The sequence below is a fragment of the Crocodylus siamensis genome, chromosome 13 (genome assembly GCF_052110815.1).
Source record: "Crocodylus siamensis isolate JL-2025a chromosome 13, ASM5211081v1, whole genome shotgun sequence".
NCBI classification, from domain to species: domain Eukaryota; kingdom Metazoa; phylum Chordata; order Crocodylia; family Crocodylidae; genus Crocodylus; species Crocodylus siamensis.
In genome coordinates this window covers 37,185,492-37,200,722 of record NC_143407.1, presented here as the reverse complement: position 1 = coordinate 37,200,722, position 15,231 = coordinate 37,185,492, and the positions used below count along the sequence as shown (strand labels likewise).

At 78.3% G+C, this 15,231-nt stretch overlaps 2 protein-coding genes across 9 annotated transcripts; one reads left to right on the top strand and one right to left on the bottom strand.

Annotated features, from left to right (window-relative positions):
* Positions 1-28: 28 nt before the first annotated feature.
* GIT1 (GIT ArfGAP 1) lies at positions 29-8,209 on the bottom strand. Of its 8 annotated transcripts, none has more exons than XM_090025664.1 (22): positions 8,052-8,209; positions 6,485-6,618; positions 6,294-6,406; positions 6,110-6,215; positions 5,931-6,017; positions 5,729-5,859; positions 5,535-5,629; positions 5,400-5,442; positions 5,143-5,169; positions 4,875-4,923; positions 4,703-4,775; positions 3,958-4,055; positions 3,725-3,836; positions 3,523-3,650; positions 3,203-3,355; positions 2,887-3,114; positions 2,634-2,687; positions 2,188-2,274; positions 2,002-2,078; positions 1,732-1,914; positions 921-984; positions 29-840 (listed from the first exon to the last, which is right to left on the bottom strand). In XM_090025664.1, the coding sequence occupies exons 1-22, from the start codon at positions 8,101-8,103 to the stop codon at positions 628-630; spliced, it is 2,307 nt and encodes a 768-aa protein (XP_089881790.1). In that variant the 5' UTR covers positions 8,104-8,209; the 3' UTR covers positions 29-627. The 8 variants fall into 8 exon arrangements, with proteins under 8 accessions (XP_089881790.1, XP_089881792.1, XP_089881785.1 ...); XM_090025666.1 differs by having other exon boundaries at positions 3,958-4,168; positions 4,684-4,775; positions 8,052-8,208; XM_090025659.1 differs by lacking the exon at positions 8,052-8,209 and adding an exon at positions 6,955-7,379.
* Positions 8,210-8,307: 98 nt separating this feature from the next.
* ANKRD13B (ankyrin repeat domain 13B) lies at positions 8,308-14,149 on the top strand. Its single transcript, XM_090025669.1, has 15 exons — positions 8,308-8,850; positions 10,891-11,026; positions 11,109-11,233; positions 11,315-11,360; positions 11,504-11,647; positions 11,796-11,985; positions 12,097-12,163; positions 12,284-12,365; positions 12,464-12,528; positions 12,601-12,731; positions 12,843-13,000; positions 13,084-13,236; positions 13,370-13,530; positions 13,633-13,709; positions 13,785-14,149. The coding sequence occupies exons 1-15, from the start codon at positions 8,746-8,748 to the stop codon at positions 14,014-14,016; spliced, it is 1,872 nt and encodes a 623-aa protein (XP_089881795.1). The 5' UTR covers positions 8,308-8,745; the 3' UTR covers positions 14,017-14,149.
* The last annotated feature ends 1,082 nt before the right edge of the window (positions 14,150-15,231 follow it).

Here is a 15,231-nt window from a genome sequence, read left to right as displayed (position 1 = left end):
CGGGAAGGACAGACAGCCCGGGGCAGCGCAGCGGCCACATCTTTATTTCATACAAATGTACAAGGGCACGGCTGGCAGCACGGGCCCGGCTCCCGCCCGCACGCTTCGGCCCTCGGCTCCCCGCGCGGTGCGGGGCCGTGCTGGCGCGAGGCAAGAGCCCAGCCCCTGCCCAGCGCGAAGCTGCAGGGGTTGGCAGGGGAGAGGCAGGGGGCAAGGCAGGGGCGAGAAGCGGCCCCCTGCCCGGAGCGCGTGCGGGGGGGCTCGAGGCGGAGGCTCACGAACGCGCACACACACACGGGGGACGCAGCCGGGCGCCCGCAGGGCTCCGGTTCCAGTGTAAGGCCGTGCACGGCCCGTCAAGCACGGCTGCCGGCCCCGCGGCCGTGCACTATGTACAGGGGTGCAGCCGGGGGCCGGCTGCAGTAGTGGTTCCGTGGCTGACGCCGGGGGCAGGGAAGGGCCTGGCCGTGCCCCGGTGCCCACGCGGAGACCGGCCTCCCGCCCTCGGCACCACGTCCCGCCGCCGGCCGCGCCGAGGACGCTCGCGCTTGCCGTCCCTCTCCGGCCCGGCCACGAGCCGGGAAGCGGGAGAGGGAGGGAGCAGGCGTGCGGGCCCGGCCCCGGGCCTCACTGCTTCTTCTCGCGGGTGGTGATGGTGACGAGCTGCTTGGCGGCCTTGGCGATGTCGTAGGCACACTGGATGACCTGCTGCGTCAGGAGCTGGTAGTCCACGGGCGCGCCGGGCTCGGGCGGCACCGTCTTGCGGCACTCGCTCTGCAGCCGGTAGGCGCTGGCGTTGAGCAGGCGCAGGGAGCTGCGCACCGTCTCCAGCGCCGGCTTCTGCAGGGGAGCACACGCGCGGGTCGGCCAGGGCTGCGGGGGCGGGGGCGGGCCCCGGGACCCGCACGGCCCACGCCTACCTTGGGGAAGAGCGAGGCCATCTCGGTGACGGCGGAGTGGATCTTCTCCGAGCAGGGCACGAAGCTGCGGCCGAGGCAGAGCAGTCGAGCCCGGTCCCTGCCGCTGACCCCAGTCCAGCCCCCCCGCTCCGAGCAGGACCGGCCCCGGCTACGCCAGCCCAGCCAGGGCTCTGGCCGCCGGGGTCTTAAACACCTCCCAGGATGGAGACTGCACCGCGCTCTGGGGGCCCTGCTCCAGGGCTTCACCGCCCTCCTAGTGCGAGGGGGTTTCCTAATAGCCAACCTCAGCTTCCCTTGCTGCAGCTGGAGCCCCTTGCTCCTTCTCTTATCTCGCACCACTGAGACCGGTCCAGCCCCCTCCTCTGCGCAGCCCCCGGCAGGGAGGTGACGGCTGCTATTCCAGCCCCCTCAGCCTTCGCTTCCGCAGACCCAGTCAGCCCATTTCCCTCAGCAGTCCCGTCCCCCAGCCCCCCAGCCACTTCCACCGACTCCCCGGCGTGTCCTCATGGGGCCCAACACTGGGTGCAGGCCTCCAGACGGGGAAGAGCCACTGCCCTCGACCTGCCGGCACCGCTCCTGCCAGCGCAGCCGCGGAGGCTGGGCGCCTTGGCACCGGGGCGCGCCGCCGGCCCTGTCCCCGGCCCCCGGTGCTCCCTGCAGCGCCGCGGCCCGGCCCGGTGCGGGGTCCCGGGGCAGCTCCGCCCGCCCCCCGGGACGCAGCCCCCTCGGGGAGGGCAGCGACAGCTCCACCCTAACGGGCTCGGAGCCGGGGCGGCCGCACCCCGAGCTCCGGGCCGGGTCCCAGCCCCACCTGTCGTGCTTGAACTCCTGGGCGGCCCGCAGCAGCTCCTGGATGTTCTTGGTGACCTGCTCCGTCTTGAGGATGACGTCCTCGGTGCTGGGCAGCCCGGGGTCCGGCTCCCCGTCCAGCAGGTCCGGCTCGGGGTGGAAGTCGTCGTCCTTGCCCAGCTCCATGAACCGCTTCCCCTCCATGCTGCGAGGGCGGAGGGGATGCGTTGGGGCGACCCGGACCCCCGCCCCTAGGCTCAGCCCGCCGCCCCCAGCCCCGACAGGCGCCCACCTGAGCAGGGTCTCGCCCGCCTGCGTGTTGTCGTAGTCGCTGTCCGTGCCACTGCCGTGCCGGTCCAGCTTGCTGGGCTGCGGGCGAGGAGGGTGGCATCAGCGTGGGCACCCCGAGGGCGGTACCCCCCGCCGGCTCGGAGCAGCCGGCCCCGAGCCCGACCCCATGCCCTGAGCAGTACGTCACCATGTGGCGGGCGCTGTCGGGCGGGCAGGACAGCAGCGGGGACGAGGGGGGGAAGGGCACCGAGGAGGCCGACACCCCCTTACGGATCTGCAAGGGACAGCGACAGTCAGGGCAGGGCCCGGGACCGCGGCGCAGCACGGGTCCACGCAGGACTCCAGTCTCTCCGGCCGGTGCCCGCAGCGCGTGCCCGCCGGGGAGAGGCCGCGGGCTGCCCGGCCAGGATGCGAGTCTCCAGACCGGCCGCGTGCCCGGAGCCCGTGACGGGGGAGACGGGAGCCCGGAGGAGACACAGCGCACCCGCGCGTGCGACGGCACGGCCCCGGTACACGCAGGGTGGGAACCCTGGCGTGACGGGGGCCGGCAGCCGGATCTGGGCCCCCACGCCACGTCGCGGCGCGTGGACAGCGAGTGCCACGGGGGCGCTGCCCACGCCGCGGCCCCCTTACCCGGTACACGCCGGCCGGGATGTGCATGGAGTACATGGCCTCCTCCTCCGCCTCCTGGGGACACACTGCACGTTAGGGCCCCACGGCGAGCCTGGCCCTGACCCGCGCCGGGGCCACCACCCCCTGCCCCCGCTGCCAGCTCCACGCCCCCGGGGGAAGGCGGGCAGGACTGGCACCGGGGTGGGGGCACCTCCTGGAGGAAGCTGGCCCCGGCCCGGGGAAGGGGGCAGGGCTGCGGGCCTGCAGGACTCACGCCGGAGCCGAAGGGCTGGAGCCGGGTGACGAGCTCATCCGCAGGCTGCCCAAAGGGCTTGAGGGCAGAGCCCGGCTCGTACATGGAGAAGGCCTGCCGGTCCCGCCGGTGCGCGGCCACCGCGGCCGCGGCGTGGCCGTGCTCCTGCCGCTCGCTGGGGGCCGGCGCGGGGTGCGCGGGGCCCGTCTGCTGGCGGATCTGCGTGTTCTCCGACTGCAGCTTGTGGATCTGGCCCGGGGGACAAGGGTGGCCCGTGGCTGCCGGTGCCCAGCGCGCAGCCCCCGGCGCCCGAGCGGCCCCCCGGGCCGGCGCTCACCTCGCGCTGCAGCCGGCGCAGCTCGTCGCTCAGGCTGTTGTTGACCTTCATGAGCTGCTGCACCTTGGCCTCGGAGGCCGCCAGCGCCTTCTTCACCTCCAGGTACTCCTGCAGCGTGATGGGCCCGTCCGACAGGTCCGAGGAGTCCATGCTCTGCGGGCGGCGGGCGTGAGCGCGGTGCCCACCCGGCACGGGAGCACCCAGGGGCGCACGGGCCGTGCCTGTGCCCTCCCAGCCCGGGCGGGGGCAGCCTCAGCCCCCGCCCGGGCTCCGGGCACCACGCCGGGCAGTGCCGGCCGGAGCCGCCCTGGGCCCCTCACCCTGGCACGGTTGTTGCGGGCGGCGTTGCGCAGCAGCTCCTGGTCCGTGTCCTCGTCGGAGGCGACGCTGTCGTAGTCGTGCTGGTCGTCCCCGTCGCTCTGGCTCCGCAGCGAGTAGTCGAGTGCGTCTGTAGGGCCGGGGCCGACGGGTGAGCGACGGCCCGGGCCCTCCCCGCGGCCCCCCGCACCCCTGCCCGCTCACCTGTGGGGCTGAGCAAGCTCTTGCCCTGCTGACGCCGCTTGGCCTCGCCCAGGATGTCGATGATGAGGGTGGCAAATTCCCTGGCGTTGAACCTGGCCAGCTTCTGCCGCCCCTGGGGCGCGGAGACGGGGTGAGAGGGTCCCGGCAGAGCCCAGCAGGGTCAGGATGAGCCCACGGCCCCCGCGCAGGTCCCCGAGTAGCGCCCACGCGGGGCACGGCCGGCGGGCACGCACCTGGTTGCGGGTGGCCGAGTACTCGGGGTTGACGGGCAGGAAGGGCACGGCGCTGCGCTCCGTCACCAGCGTGCTGTGGTTCTGCGTCGTCAGCCACACTGCGGGGGCACAGGCGCCATCTCTACCCGGCCAAGCCCCGCTCCCGCCTCCCAGCCCGGGGCCGCCTCCGTACTGACGCGGGGAAACTGAGGCAGAGGCAGGCCCGGACCGGCTGCTACACAGCACAGCCCCGGCAGGGCCCCGGCCAGCCTCAGCGCCCCGGCCTCCGACACCGGCCCGGCGCCAGGAGCGGAGCCCCCCGCCGGCCTTCCCCCGTGCCCGTCTCCCGCCCGCTCCGGCCCCCCCTGCCCCGTCGTGCCACCCCCGGGCACCCGGCGCCGCGCCCGCCGGGCCGCAGGCCCGCCCCGCCCCGCCCCGCCCCGGCGGTGGGGAGTAGAGGGGCGCGGCAGGGTCCGGGGGCTCCGGCTGCCCCGAGCCGCCGCCGCGCCGCCCGGGGCCCGCACCCACCTCGCCCGCCGCCGCGGGCCCGCAGCCGGACGGCCCGCTCCCCTCCCGCTCCCGCTCCCCTCCCCCGGCCCGGGCCGGGCGCGGCCGCTGCGCAGGAATGGAGGAGGGGCCTGCGGCCGCGGGGGCGGGGGCGGGGGGGCCGGCTGCAAGGGGCACGCGTGGCACGCGGCCGGGGCGGCGGGGCACGCGCGCTCCAGGCCGTGGCGCGGGGCTGGCAACGCGGGCCCGGCCGGCCTACCCGCGTCGTTCTCGCGGCGGTCCACCTCGTCGTACACGTCCATGGCCAGCTCCTCGAAGAGGCGGTTGCTGAGCTGCGGGCGCGCGGGGCGGGGGTCAGGCCAGCGCCGGGCCCGGCCCCGGCCCCGGCCCCGGCCCCGCGGAGCCCCCCCCGCCGCCCCCGCGCCACTCACTGCCTGCAGCTTCTTCTTGGCGGCCTTCGCCAGCTCGGACAGGTCCAGACTGCGGGGGCCGGGCGGGGCGGGGCGGGGCGGGGAGAGAAGGCGAGGGGTCAGTGCCGGCCCGGGAGAGCGGGCACAGACGCGCGCGGGCCGCGGGCGCGGCCGGGGCGGCTCGGGGCCGGGGCCGGGGCCCGCCGCGCCCACCCCTCTGCGCCTGCAGCCCCGGGCGCGGAGCCAGCGGGGCGGGGGCGGGGGCGCTGCGGGGCGGCGCGGACAATACCTCTGCGACACGCACTTGGGGCGCACCCTGCGCTCCGGGGAAGGCAGCGGGGAAGAACAGGACAAAGCAGGGCGTTAAACACCGCGGCGAGCTCCGCGCGGGGCAGCGTGCCGGGCCGCACGGCCGGGGGACGCTGGGCTCCGCCGCAGCCGCCCAGGCCGCAGCTCGGGGGCGGAGAGGCCCCAGCCGCCGCGGGGACACGGCGCCCGCCGCCTGGCTTGGGGCACGCGGCGGTGGCGGGGGCCCGGGGCACTCACCTGTCAGCCATCTGCGGGATGATGTAGTGCCCGTTCTTGTGGTCTGCGCAACAGCGGCAGTGCGTGTTAGAGAAGGCCGCGGCGCCGCCCGCCCGCCCCGCCCCCGCCCCCGCCCCGCGCCGGCCCCGCGCTCACCCGGCTTGCGGCCGCACAGGTAGAAGGCCAGGCGGTCGGTCAGCTCGTACTGGCACTCCACCAGCCGCTCGGCCAGCTCGTGCTGCGACGCCTGCCTGCGGGGGCGGGCAGCGGCGGTCACCGGCCCCGGGGCCCGGCCCGCAGCCGTGCCAGCCCGGCGGGCGGCGGCCCCGCGCCCCGCAGCCCGCACCCACCTGGCGTAGTCGATGGGCGTGCGGCCGTTGACGTCGGGCGCGCCGGGGTCGGCGCCGTACACCACGAGCAGCTCGGCCTGCAGGACCTGCCCGGCCTTGGCCGCCACGTGCAGCGGCGTCGTGCCCTTCTCCTGCGGGCGGCGTGGGGTCAGCGGGCGGCGCGGGGCTCCGGGCCCGGCCCGGCCCCGGCGCCCGCGCTCACCGGGTGGAAGAAGTTGGCCTGCGCGCCCAGCGAGAGCAGCCGCAGGCAGGTCTCCAGGTTGCCCGTGCGCACGCTCGAGTGCAGTTGCTGGGGAGAGACGCCCGCCTCAGCGCCCGGCCGCCCGCGGCCCCGCGGCGCCCGCCCGGGGGTCCGCCGGCCCGCGCCGCGGCTGCGCCCACCTTGCTCAGGTCCTTGGCCGTCACGCCGTCGTCGTCGCGGCAGGGCAGCTTGTGCACGAAGGCCAGCATCTGGTACTTGGCGCGGATGAACTCGGACTTGGTGGGGCTGCGGGAGAGCGCGGGGTCAGCGGGGCCGCGGCCGCGCCGCGCCGCCCCGCGCCGCCCCGCGCCGCCGGGGACTCACTGCACTTTGTCCTGCGGGTTGGCCTTGCGCCGCCCGCTCTGCACCTGCGCCGGGTCCAGCAGCGAGTGCTCCCAGATGGAGTTGGCCCCGTTGCTGGCCAGCGTGTGCACCATCTGCGGGGACAGGCCCGCGTGAGGGCGGCCGCGGGGCGCCGCTCGCGCGCCCGCCCCCCGCGCCGGCCCGCCACCCACCTGCAGCAGGGTGGGGGGCCAGGGGCTGTGGCGCAGGTGCTTGACGATGGAGATGTGGCGGCCCAGGCTGCGGTGCACGCTGCAGCACTCGTCGCAGATCAGCACGCCCCGGTTGATGGAGGCCCAGCCGGGGTCTGCGGGGCAGGCGGGCGTCAGGGCCCGGGCCCGCCGGCACGCCCCGGCCCCCTGCCCGTCCTGGGCGCCCCCCCGCCCCGGTTCTGGGGCACGGTTGCTATGGAAACCCCCAGGCCCTGGAGTTGCGGCGCTGTAGCTAGGGAAACGCAGAGGTTCCCGTAGCAACCTGGCACCGGGGTGCCGGGGGGGGGGCACCCCGCGGGGGGGCCTCGAGCCGCGCCCCGTGCCGGGGGCCGCTGCCCGCCCTGAGGGCCGCCGCGCCGCGCCGCGCCGCGCCGAGCCGAGCCCCGGGCGCGGGAAGTGGCCCCCGCGCCAGCGCCGCCGCCCTCGCCCACCTGCCCGCGGCCGGCCCGGCCCGCAGCGCCAGCCCCCGCCTTTGTGCTCGCTCTGGCACGCGGAGAACAAAGGGCCGTTTGAGCCGCGGCGCTCGGGGAGGGGAGGGGAGGGGAGGGGAGGGGGCGGCCGGGCACACGCACGCCCTGGGGGCAAGGGCACGGGAGCCCCGCCCCCGCCCGCAGCCGGCCCGTCCTGCGGCGCCCCCGGCCCCGGGCTGGCACTGCCCTCGCGCCTGACCCGCAGCGCCCGCAGCCCGGCTGGCCCGGGCCCCGGCGGCACGGACGGCGCGGCCATTGTGCAAGCGCTGCCTGCGGACTTCCAGGCGCCCGATTAGCGGAGCCGAGCCGAGGTGCCGCAGGAAAACAGGTCACGGCTGCTTTCCTGCAGGCGCGGGGCCCCGCGCAGGCCCGGGCAGGACGCGGCCAGCCCCGGGCCGGGCCCTCGCCGCCAAGCCGCGGCCCTGGTGCCAGCGCCAGGTGGCTCCGCGTGGGCCCGGCGCTGGGGTGGAGCCGCAGAGGCGAGGCCCCACGCGCGAGGCTGCCCGGGGCCCTCAGCGCCCCGGGGCGCGGCCTCGCGTCAGCCCCGCAGAGGAAGCCGAGCCGGGGCGGGGACCGGGCGCTCCCCGCGCTTCCTTCCTGCCGGCGCCGGGCAGAGCCGCGCCGCGGGGCGCGGGAAGGGCCGGCTGCCCGGCCCCGGCCCCGGCCCTGCGCTGGCCCCGGCGCCCCGGGCGGGCGCGAGCGGGCTCGGCGGCGCCGCGGCGGCTCCGTGCCAGTGCGCGGCTGCCCACGGAGGCCGCGGGCACAGCCGGCGCTGCTCTGCGGCGGGCGCGGCCTGCGCCCGCGGGCAGCCCGCTCGCGCCCGCGGCAGCTGCTCCCGCGGGCCGTGGCCCGGCGGGCAGCGCTGTGGCGCGGGAGCCGCAGCCGCGCCGCGCCGCGCCGCCCCGGGCTCCGCCACCGCCCGCCCGCGCGGCCCCGGCCACGTCCCTTAGCCGCGGCGGGGCGGGGGTCGGGCCCGGGCAGCACGGCGGGGGCCGGCGCGGGCGGATCGCCCCGCTCCTGCGGCGGCGGCGGGGGCGGGGGTGCGGGGCGGGCCGTACCTGGGGCGCTGCAGTCGGCGCACACCTCCGCCCGCGGCGCCTTGCGGGACATGGCGGGGCCGGGCCGCGCCGGGCCGAGGCCGGGAGCTGCGGGCTCGGGCTCGGCTCCTGCAGGAAACGGCGCAAGCCCGGCCCCGCCGGGGGAGGAGCCGCGCGGGCCGGCCCCGATCCCGGCCCCGCCCCGCCCGCGGGGGGGCTGCGGCGGCCCGGCCCCGCCCCGCCCCCGCGCCCGGCGGGGGGCTCCCGCCCGCGGTGCCCGGGCGCGGGCCTAGCGCGGGCGGCCGCAGGGGCGCAGCGCCCCCTGCTGCTCAGGCGGCGGGGCGGCGACACCGCAGCACGGCGGGCGGGCGCTCCCCGCACCGGCCTGTGCGGCCCCCCCGCGGGCGCGGGCGCGAGGCGGTGCCAGGCGCGGGGCCGGCCATGGGCAGAGCCGGGCCGCGCCGCGCCCGCGGGAGGCGGCGCCCGAGCCGAGCCGCGCCGAGCCGGGCGGAGCGGCGGTGCAGCCCCCGGCCCCGCCCGGTTGCGGGACTACAAGTCCCAGCCGGCCCCGCAGAGCCGCCCGGGCCGCCGCGATGCTCCGCGCCGGCTCCGCCCGGGGGCTGCCCGGCGCCCGGGGCCCCCCCCGCGCCGCCGCCGCCGCCGCCCCGCGCCCCGCCCGGCCCCGGCCCCGGCCCCGGCCCGGCATGCCGGCAGCATGAGCGGCTCCCGCGGGCCCCGCGGCCCGGCCACGTTCCCGCTGCACCGCCTCGTCTGGCACGACCGGCCCCGCGAGCTGGAGCGCGAGCTGGGCGGCGAGCAGGTGGGTGCGGGGGCTGCGCGGGGCCCGCCCTGCCGCCGGCGCGGGGGCGCCTGCTCCCGCGCACCCCGAGCCCTGCCCCGCTCGCCCGCGCGGCGGGATGGCCCGGCCTGCTCCGGCCCGGCCCCCGGCCACACCCGCCTTTCTTGTGCCGGCGCGGGGCCGGGGCGCCGGCCGAGCCACGTGCGGGCGGGGGTCTCCCCGCGGCAGGCACCAGGTCCGGCCGCCGAGTGGCCCCCCACCCATGCCGCGGGCGACCGAGCCTCGGGGCCGCGCGGCCGGGCCCGGTGCCCACCAGGCCGCAGCGCCGGCACCCCGCGCACGGCCGGCGCGGGGCCGGGCCCTGCGGCTTCGCGGGGCGTGCGTGAGCTGCCCGGGCCCCCGCGCGGTGGTGGGGCAGCGCGGGCAGGGCCCGCGGGGGTGCCCAGGCACGGCGGAGGGGGAGCGGCGGGACCCCACGCGCGCCCCTGCCCCTGAGCAGGGCACGCTGCAGCCTGGCCAGGGGCTCGGGGCCCGGGCCCAGCCGGCGCCGGCGCCGGTGCCGGTGCCGCGGGTGCGGGGCTCTGCACGGGTCACCTTGTCGGCGCCGTCCTGCGCTGCCGTGGGCGGCCCGGCTCCGGCCCCGGCCCCTCTGCCGCCGGGCGGGCGGGGGCGTCCCGGGGCCCGGCGGCACGGCCTCTCCGGCCGGCTGCAGCCCGCGCAGAGCCCACGGCTGGGCAGCGGGCGCGCGGCACACGTCCCGCCGCCGTGCCGGCCCGGGGTGCCCGTCCTCCCGCTGGCCTGCTCGCGCCCTCCGGGGAGCCGGCGGTGCCCGCAGCGCCCGGGCCGGGGCCGGGGCCGGGGCCGGCGGCTGCAGCGCTGCGGGGAAAGCAGCGTGCGTGTGGCGGGGGACCCGGGCAGCGGGGCGCGGAAGCCCCAGGGTCGGCTCCCTGCCTCCTCCGCAGGCCTCGGCCCGGCTGCGGCCCTCTCGCGACGGCCGGTCTGACGGCCGCGGCCGCCGGCTCCCCGCCGCAGCCCGGGGGGCGGCTGGTCCCTGCCCCGGGGCGGTCGCCCGTCCCCTCGTGGCACCGGCCCGCGCGTGTGGGTTTGGCTCCCGCCCACATGGGCAGCGTGCTGCCTGCAGGTCCCAGGGCCAGGCCTGAGGGGCAGGGCAGGGGTCCCTGGGCCTCGCCCTGGGCCTCGCCTCCACCCCGGTGTAAACGGAGTGGCTCTGGATCGACACCCAGTCCTAGTGCCCGTGCCTGGCTTCCTGGAGCCGCGCGCCCTGCGCCGCCACGGCAGGCGAGGACCCGCCGCCGTCACAGCCCGCAGGCCGGGGCGCCAGGGGTGTTTCCCTTAATTAGAGCCCTTTTCAGCAGAGCAATTAAGAGCGAGCAGCCGCAGCAGGGAGCGTGTCGTTAAGGCGCCGGCACCAGCCGCGCGCTCGCCCGTGGCCCCGTGGGCAGCACCGCGCGTGGCGCGGGCGGGCGCCGAGCCCGGGCCGGCTGCGGCTTCGCCAGGGACCACGCCTCGGCCGGTGGGGCGGCCGAGCCCACGGCGCCGTGCCCGGGGCGGGGAGCTGGCTCGGGGGCGCCGGCAGCCGGGCGGCCGCGGAGGGGTCGGAGCCCCGGCGCCCCCCTGAAGCCGGCGGCCTCCCAGCAGCAGCAGCAGGCCTCAGCCCGCGGGGCCGCCTCGCACAGGCGAGCCTGGGGCAATTAGCAGGCGCTGGGGGGAGGCAGTAATGAGGACCCGGGGGGCGCAGCCGTCTCCAAGCAACCCGGCAGCGTCTCCGGTGCCACGAGGCCGGCGCTGGCGGCTCCAGGCTCCAGGCTCCAGGCTCGGCTCCGCGGCCGCCCGCAGGACAGCCGGCCTGCAACAGCTGCGCGGGGCGGGGGCGCCCGAGCCGCGGCGGGGGTCGTGGCAGGGGCCGACCCGGGCCGGGCTGCTCTCGCCGCGGGGCCCGGGGTGCCGAGCAGCCGGAGGGGCGGGGACGCCAACTCCCCGCAGCCAGGCTCCGGCCCCTCCACGGGCGCGGCCGCCGCTGACCCCTCGGCCCCCGGGCAGGTGGACATCGAGCAGCTGGACCCCCGGGGCCGCACGCCGCTGCACCTGGCCACCACGCTGGGCCACCGGGAGTGCGCCCGCGTCCTGCTCAAGCACGGCGCCGACGTGGGCAAGGAGAACCGCAGCGGCTGGACGGGTGAGCGGGCGCCGGGCGGGGCGGGATGGCGGGGAGCGGGCCTGCCCCGCACGCCGTCCTGATGCCCGTCTGCGCGCCGCAGTGCTCCAGGAGGCCGTGAGCACCCGGGACCTGGAGCTGGTGCAGCTGGTCCTGCGTTACCGCGACTACCAGAGAGCCACCAAGCGCCTGGCGGCCATCCCCATCCTGCTGGAGAAGCTGCGCAAGGTGCGGGCGCCCCCGCCCAGCCTGCGCCCGGCCGGGCGGCGCTGGCGCGGGCCCCTCTCACCTGCCCCTCTCCACCCCCAGGCCCAGGACTTCTACGTGGAGATGAAATGGGAGTTCACCAGCTGGGGTGAGTACCGGGCTGGATGCGGGCAACCGCCCCCCTGCCGCCGGCCAGCTGCCCCTGCCCCGCCCCTGCCTGCGCCCGCGCCCGCGCCCGCGCCCCGGGGCCTGGCGGAGCCCTTGCCGCCCCTGACACTGCCGCTCCCCCAGTGCCCCTGGTCTCCAAGATCTGCCCCAGCGACACCTACAAGGTGTGGAAGTGTGGCCAGAACCTGCGCGTGGACACCACCCTGCTGGGCTTTGAGCACATGACCTGGCAGCGGGGCAGCCGCAGCTTCGTCTTCCGCGGACAAGGTCAGTGCGGGCCCCGGCCCGCGCCGCCGCTCAGGAGCCCGGGGGCTGGGCGCGAGCCCCCGCCCTGTGCCAGCCCCTGGCACGCCCGTGCACGCGCAGCCCCTCGCCCCGCCTCGCCCGCGCGCCTGAGCGCAGCCCCCGCCCGCAGACACCAGCGCCGTGGTGATGGAGGTCGACCACGACCGGCGCGCCGTGTACTCCGAGACGCTGGCGCTGGGCAGCCGCGACGGCGGGGTGCTGCTGGCCGCCGTGCAGCCCACGGAGGAGCAGGTGCTGGGGCGGCTCACGGCGCCCGTCGTCACCACGCAGCTCGACACCAAGAACATCGCCTTCGAGAGGTGGGCGCGGCGCGGCGCGGCGCGGGCCGGCGCGGGGAGGCTGCGGGCGCGACGGCCGCCCCGCTCGGCCGCCCCAGGCCGCGGCTCTCAGCCGCCGCCTCTCGCCGTCAGGAACAAGACGGGCATCCTGGGCTGGAGGAGCGAGAAGACCGAGACGGTGAACGGCTACGAGGCCAAGGTGAGCGGGGGCCGGGGCCGCGGCGCAGCCTGAGCTGCGGCACCCCGGCGGTGACACCCCGGGGCGCGGAGCCGTGCCCGCGGGCAGCCGCGGCCTGTGCCACGCGCTCTCCTCGCCCAGGTCTACGGCGCGTCCAACGTGGAGCTGATCACGCGGACGCGGACGGAGCACCTCTCCGACCAGCACAAGGGCAAGAGCAAAGGTAACGCCCGGTCCGGCGCGGGCGCGGGCGCGGGCGCGGGCCCCCCCCCCCGCCCGCGCCCGCGCCCGCCGAGCCACCAGCTCCCCCGCGCCCCGCAGGCAGCAAGACGCCGCTGCAATCCTTCCTGGGCATCGCGGAGCAGCACGTGGGCCACACCAACGGGGTGAGTACCCGCGTGGGCGCCGGGCAGGGCTCGCGCCGCTGGCCACGCCTAACGCGGCTCGGCCCCGCGCAGACGCTGATCACGCAGACCCTGAGCCACACCAACCCCACGGCCATCACGCCCGAGGAGTACTTCGACCCCAGCTTCGAGCTGGGCAACCGCGACATGGGGCGGCCCATGGAGCTCACCACCAAAACGCAGAAGTAAGGAGGCGGGCGGGGCGGGGCGCGGGGGCGCGGGGGCGCGGGGCGGGCCTGGCCCGGCCCCCCCGGGCAGCGCCTGCCCTGCCCTGGCTCCGGCCGTGTCTCCCGCAGGTTCAAGGCCAAGCTGTGGCTGTGCGAGGACCACCCGCTGTCCCTGGGCGAGCAGGTGGCGCCCATCATCGACCTCATGGCCAGCAGCAACGCGCTCTTCGCCAAGCTCCGCGACTTCATCACGCTCCGCCTGCCGCCCGGCTTCCCCGTCAAGATCGGTGAGGCTGGGGCCGCCGGGCCGGGCCCGCAGCCCGCGCCGTGCCCCGGCTGCCCCGGGCCCTCACGCCTCTGTGCCCCGCAGAGATCCCCATCTTCCACATCCTCAACGCCCGCATCACGTTCGGGAACCTCAACGGGTGCGACGAGCCCGTGAGCTCCCTGCGCCGCAGCCCCAGCAGCGAGGCCCCGTCCCCCAGCAGCGACTCCTCCAGCGTCAGCAGCTCCAGCTCCCTGAGTACGGCCGGGGCCGGGGCCGGGCCGGGCCCGCGGCTCCCGTCGGCACGCCCAGCCCGGCCCCCGCGCGGGCGGGGTGGGTGGTCCACGCGGCGCCCCCAGCCCCCCCGTGACGCGTGTGCCCGGCCCCGCAGCCTCGTGCCGGGCGTGCGAGATGGACCCGTCGCTGTTCGAGGTGCCGCGCGGCTACAGCGTGGTGGGCAGCCACCCCGACCCCGCGCGGGAGGACGACGACGACCTGCTGCAGTTCGCCATCCAGCAGAGCCTGCTCGAGGCGGGCAGCGAGTACGACCAGGTGAGCGCCGCGCCGCGCCGCGCCGCGCTTGGCAGGGCCTGCAGGCGGGCAGCGCCGAGGCCCGGGAGGGGCTAATGCGCTGCTGCGTGCGCCCCCTCGCAGGTCACCATCTGGGAAGCGCTGACCAACAGCAAACCGGGCACGCACCCCGCGGCCCACGAGGGCCGCCGAGCAGACAGGTGGGTAAAGCCCGGCCAGCCCCTGCCCGAGCCCCCCGGGGCGCTCTGCCCGCCTCACGCGTCCCCCCGCCGCAGGACTCCCCCGCACACGCCGCGCCGCCGGCCGGCCGCGCCCCCGCCCCCGGCCCCGGCCCCGCCGGCGAGTGGGGGTGGCGGAGGGCCCGGCCTGGCGCTGGGCAGCTACGACCAGCAGCTGCGCCTGGCCATGGAGCTGTCGGCGCGGGAGCAGGAGGCGGCCGAGCGGCGCACGCGGCAGGAGGAGGAGGAGCTGCGGCGCATCCTGCAGCTCTCGCTCACCGAGCAGTAGCCCCACGCCGGCGGGTGGCAGGACGTGGGCTGGCCCGACAGCACAGAGCCACGCGGGGCCCACGCCGGCAGGACAACGGGTGCGGGGTGCTGGGGCGCTGTTCTGGCCCGGCCCCCCATGCACGTGCAGGGCGCGGGGCTGGTCCCAGAGCCCCCCGCCCAGCTGGGGTGCGTCCTCCCGGGTTTGCAGGGGATGGGAACAGACAGGGCCCGGCCGGGTTCAGCTCCTGGAGTTGCTGCTGGCCCCGGGGGGGGGCATACCCCAGTGCTCAGGGCAACTAAGGGGGAGTCCAGGGGGCTGCGGGCAGCAGGGACCGTGCCCGACTCTCCTGCACGCATGGGCAGGGGCTTCTCTTCCCAGCAGCTGCAAGCTGGGCCCCCCGGCCGGCCCGCTCACCCCTGCACCCTACAGCACACTGGCTCTCGGGGCAGGGATGCCCCGGGGCCGCTCTCTCCCTCCGCCACTTACTGTGCACTGAGCCCACGGCCCCCAGCCCAGCCTGGCGCAGGGGGAGGGTGCCAGGCCTGGGGCCGCCCCACGCCACCGGTGTCCCCCAACGCGGCCGCTCCAACAGCATCAAGTGCACTTACCCAGGAGCCACCAGCCCCGCCGGGCACTGCCCCGGCTGAGGGAGCCACCACTGCCCGGGCGGCAGTGCCCGGGGCAGCCCAGCGGGGCATGGCAGGGGCAGGAGGAGCTGAGGGCAGGCACCCTGGGCGGAGGCGGGGTGGTCTCTGGGGTGCCCCACCCTCTCCCCCCAGGGGCTCCCCCACACTGCCCAGCATCCCCACAGGCCCCCGCGGCAGCACACCCCCGATAAACCCGATGTCAAATGGTGCTAACTCCCACAAACGCCCCACGGGCCGGGGCTGGCTCGGAGGCTGCTGGGCCCGGGGGCCGTGAGCCCTGCGGCCAGCCGGGGCAGGGGTGCAGGTCCTGGGGGTGACGCTGGGGCAGGGACTTTTCTTAACTGCCCCCCCCCCGCACCAGGAGCAGGCCAGGATGCTCGGCAGCGGGAGCAGGGCCCCGGCGGTCACCAATAAACTGTCTTTCCCGTGGCTCTTGTGCCGGGCTCGTGGCCTCGCCAGGCTGGGGAGTGGGGGGAGGCCAGAATCAGCCCCCTCCACGGCTGCGGGGAGCGGGGGCACCCTGGGGAAGCCGGGATGTAGCGGCTGCTGGGCGCCTGAAGCCCCTGGGCCGTGTCGGCCCCACCAG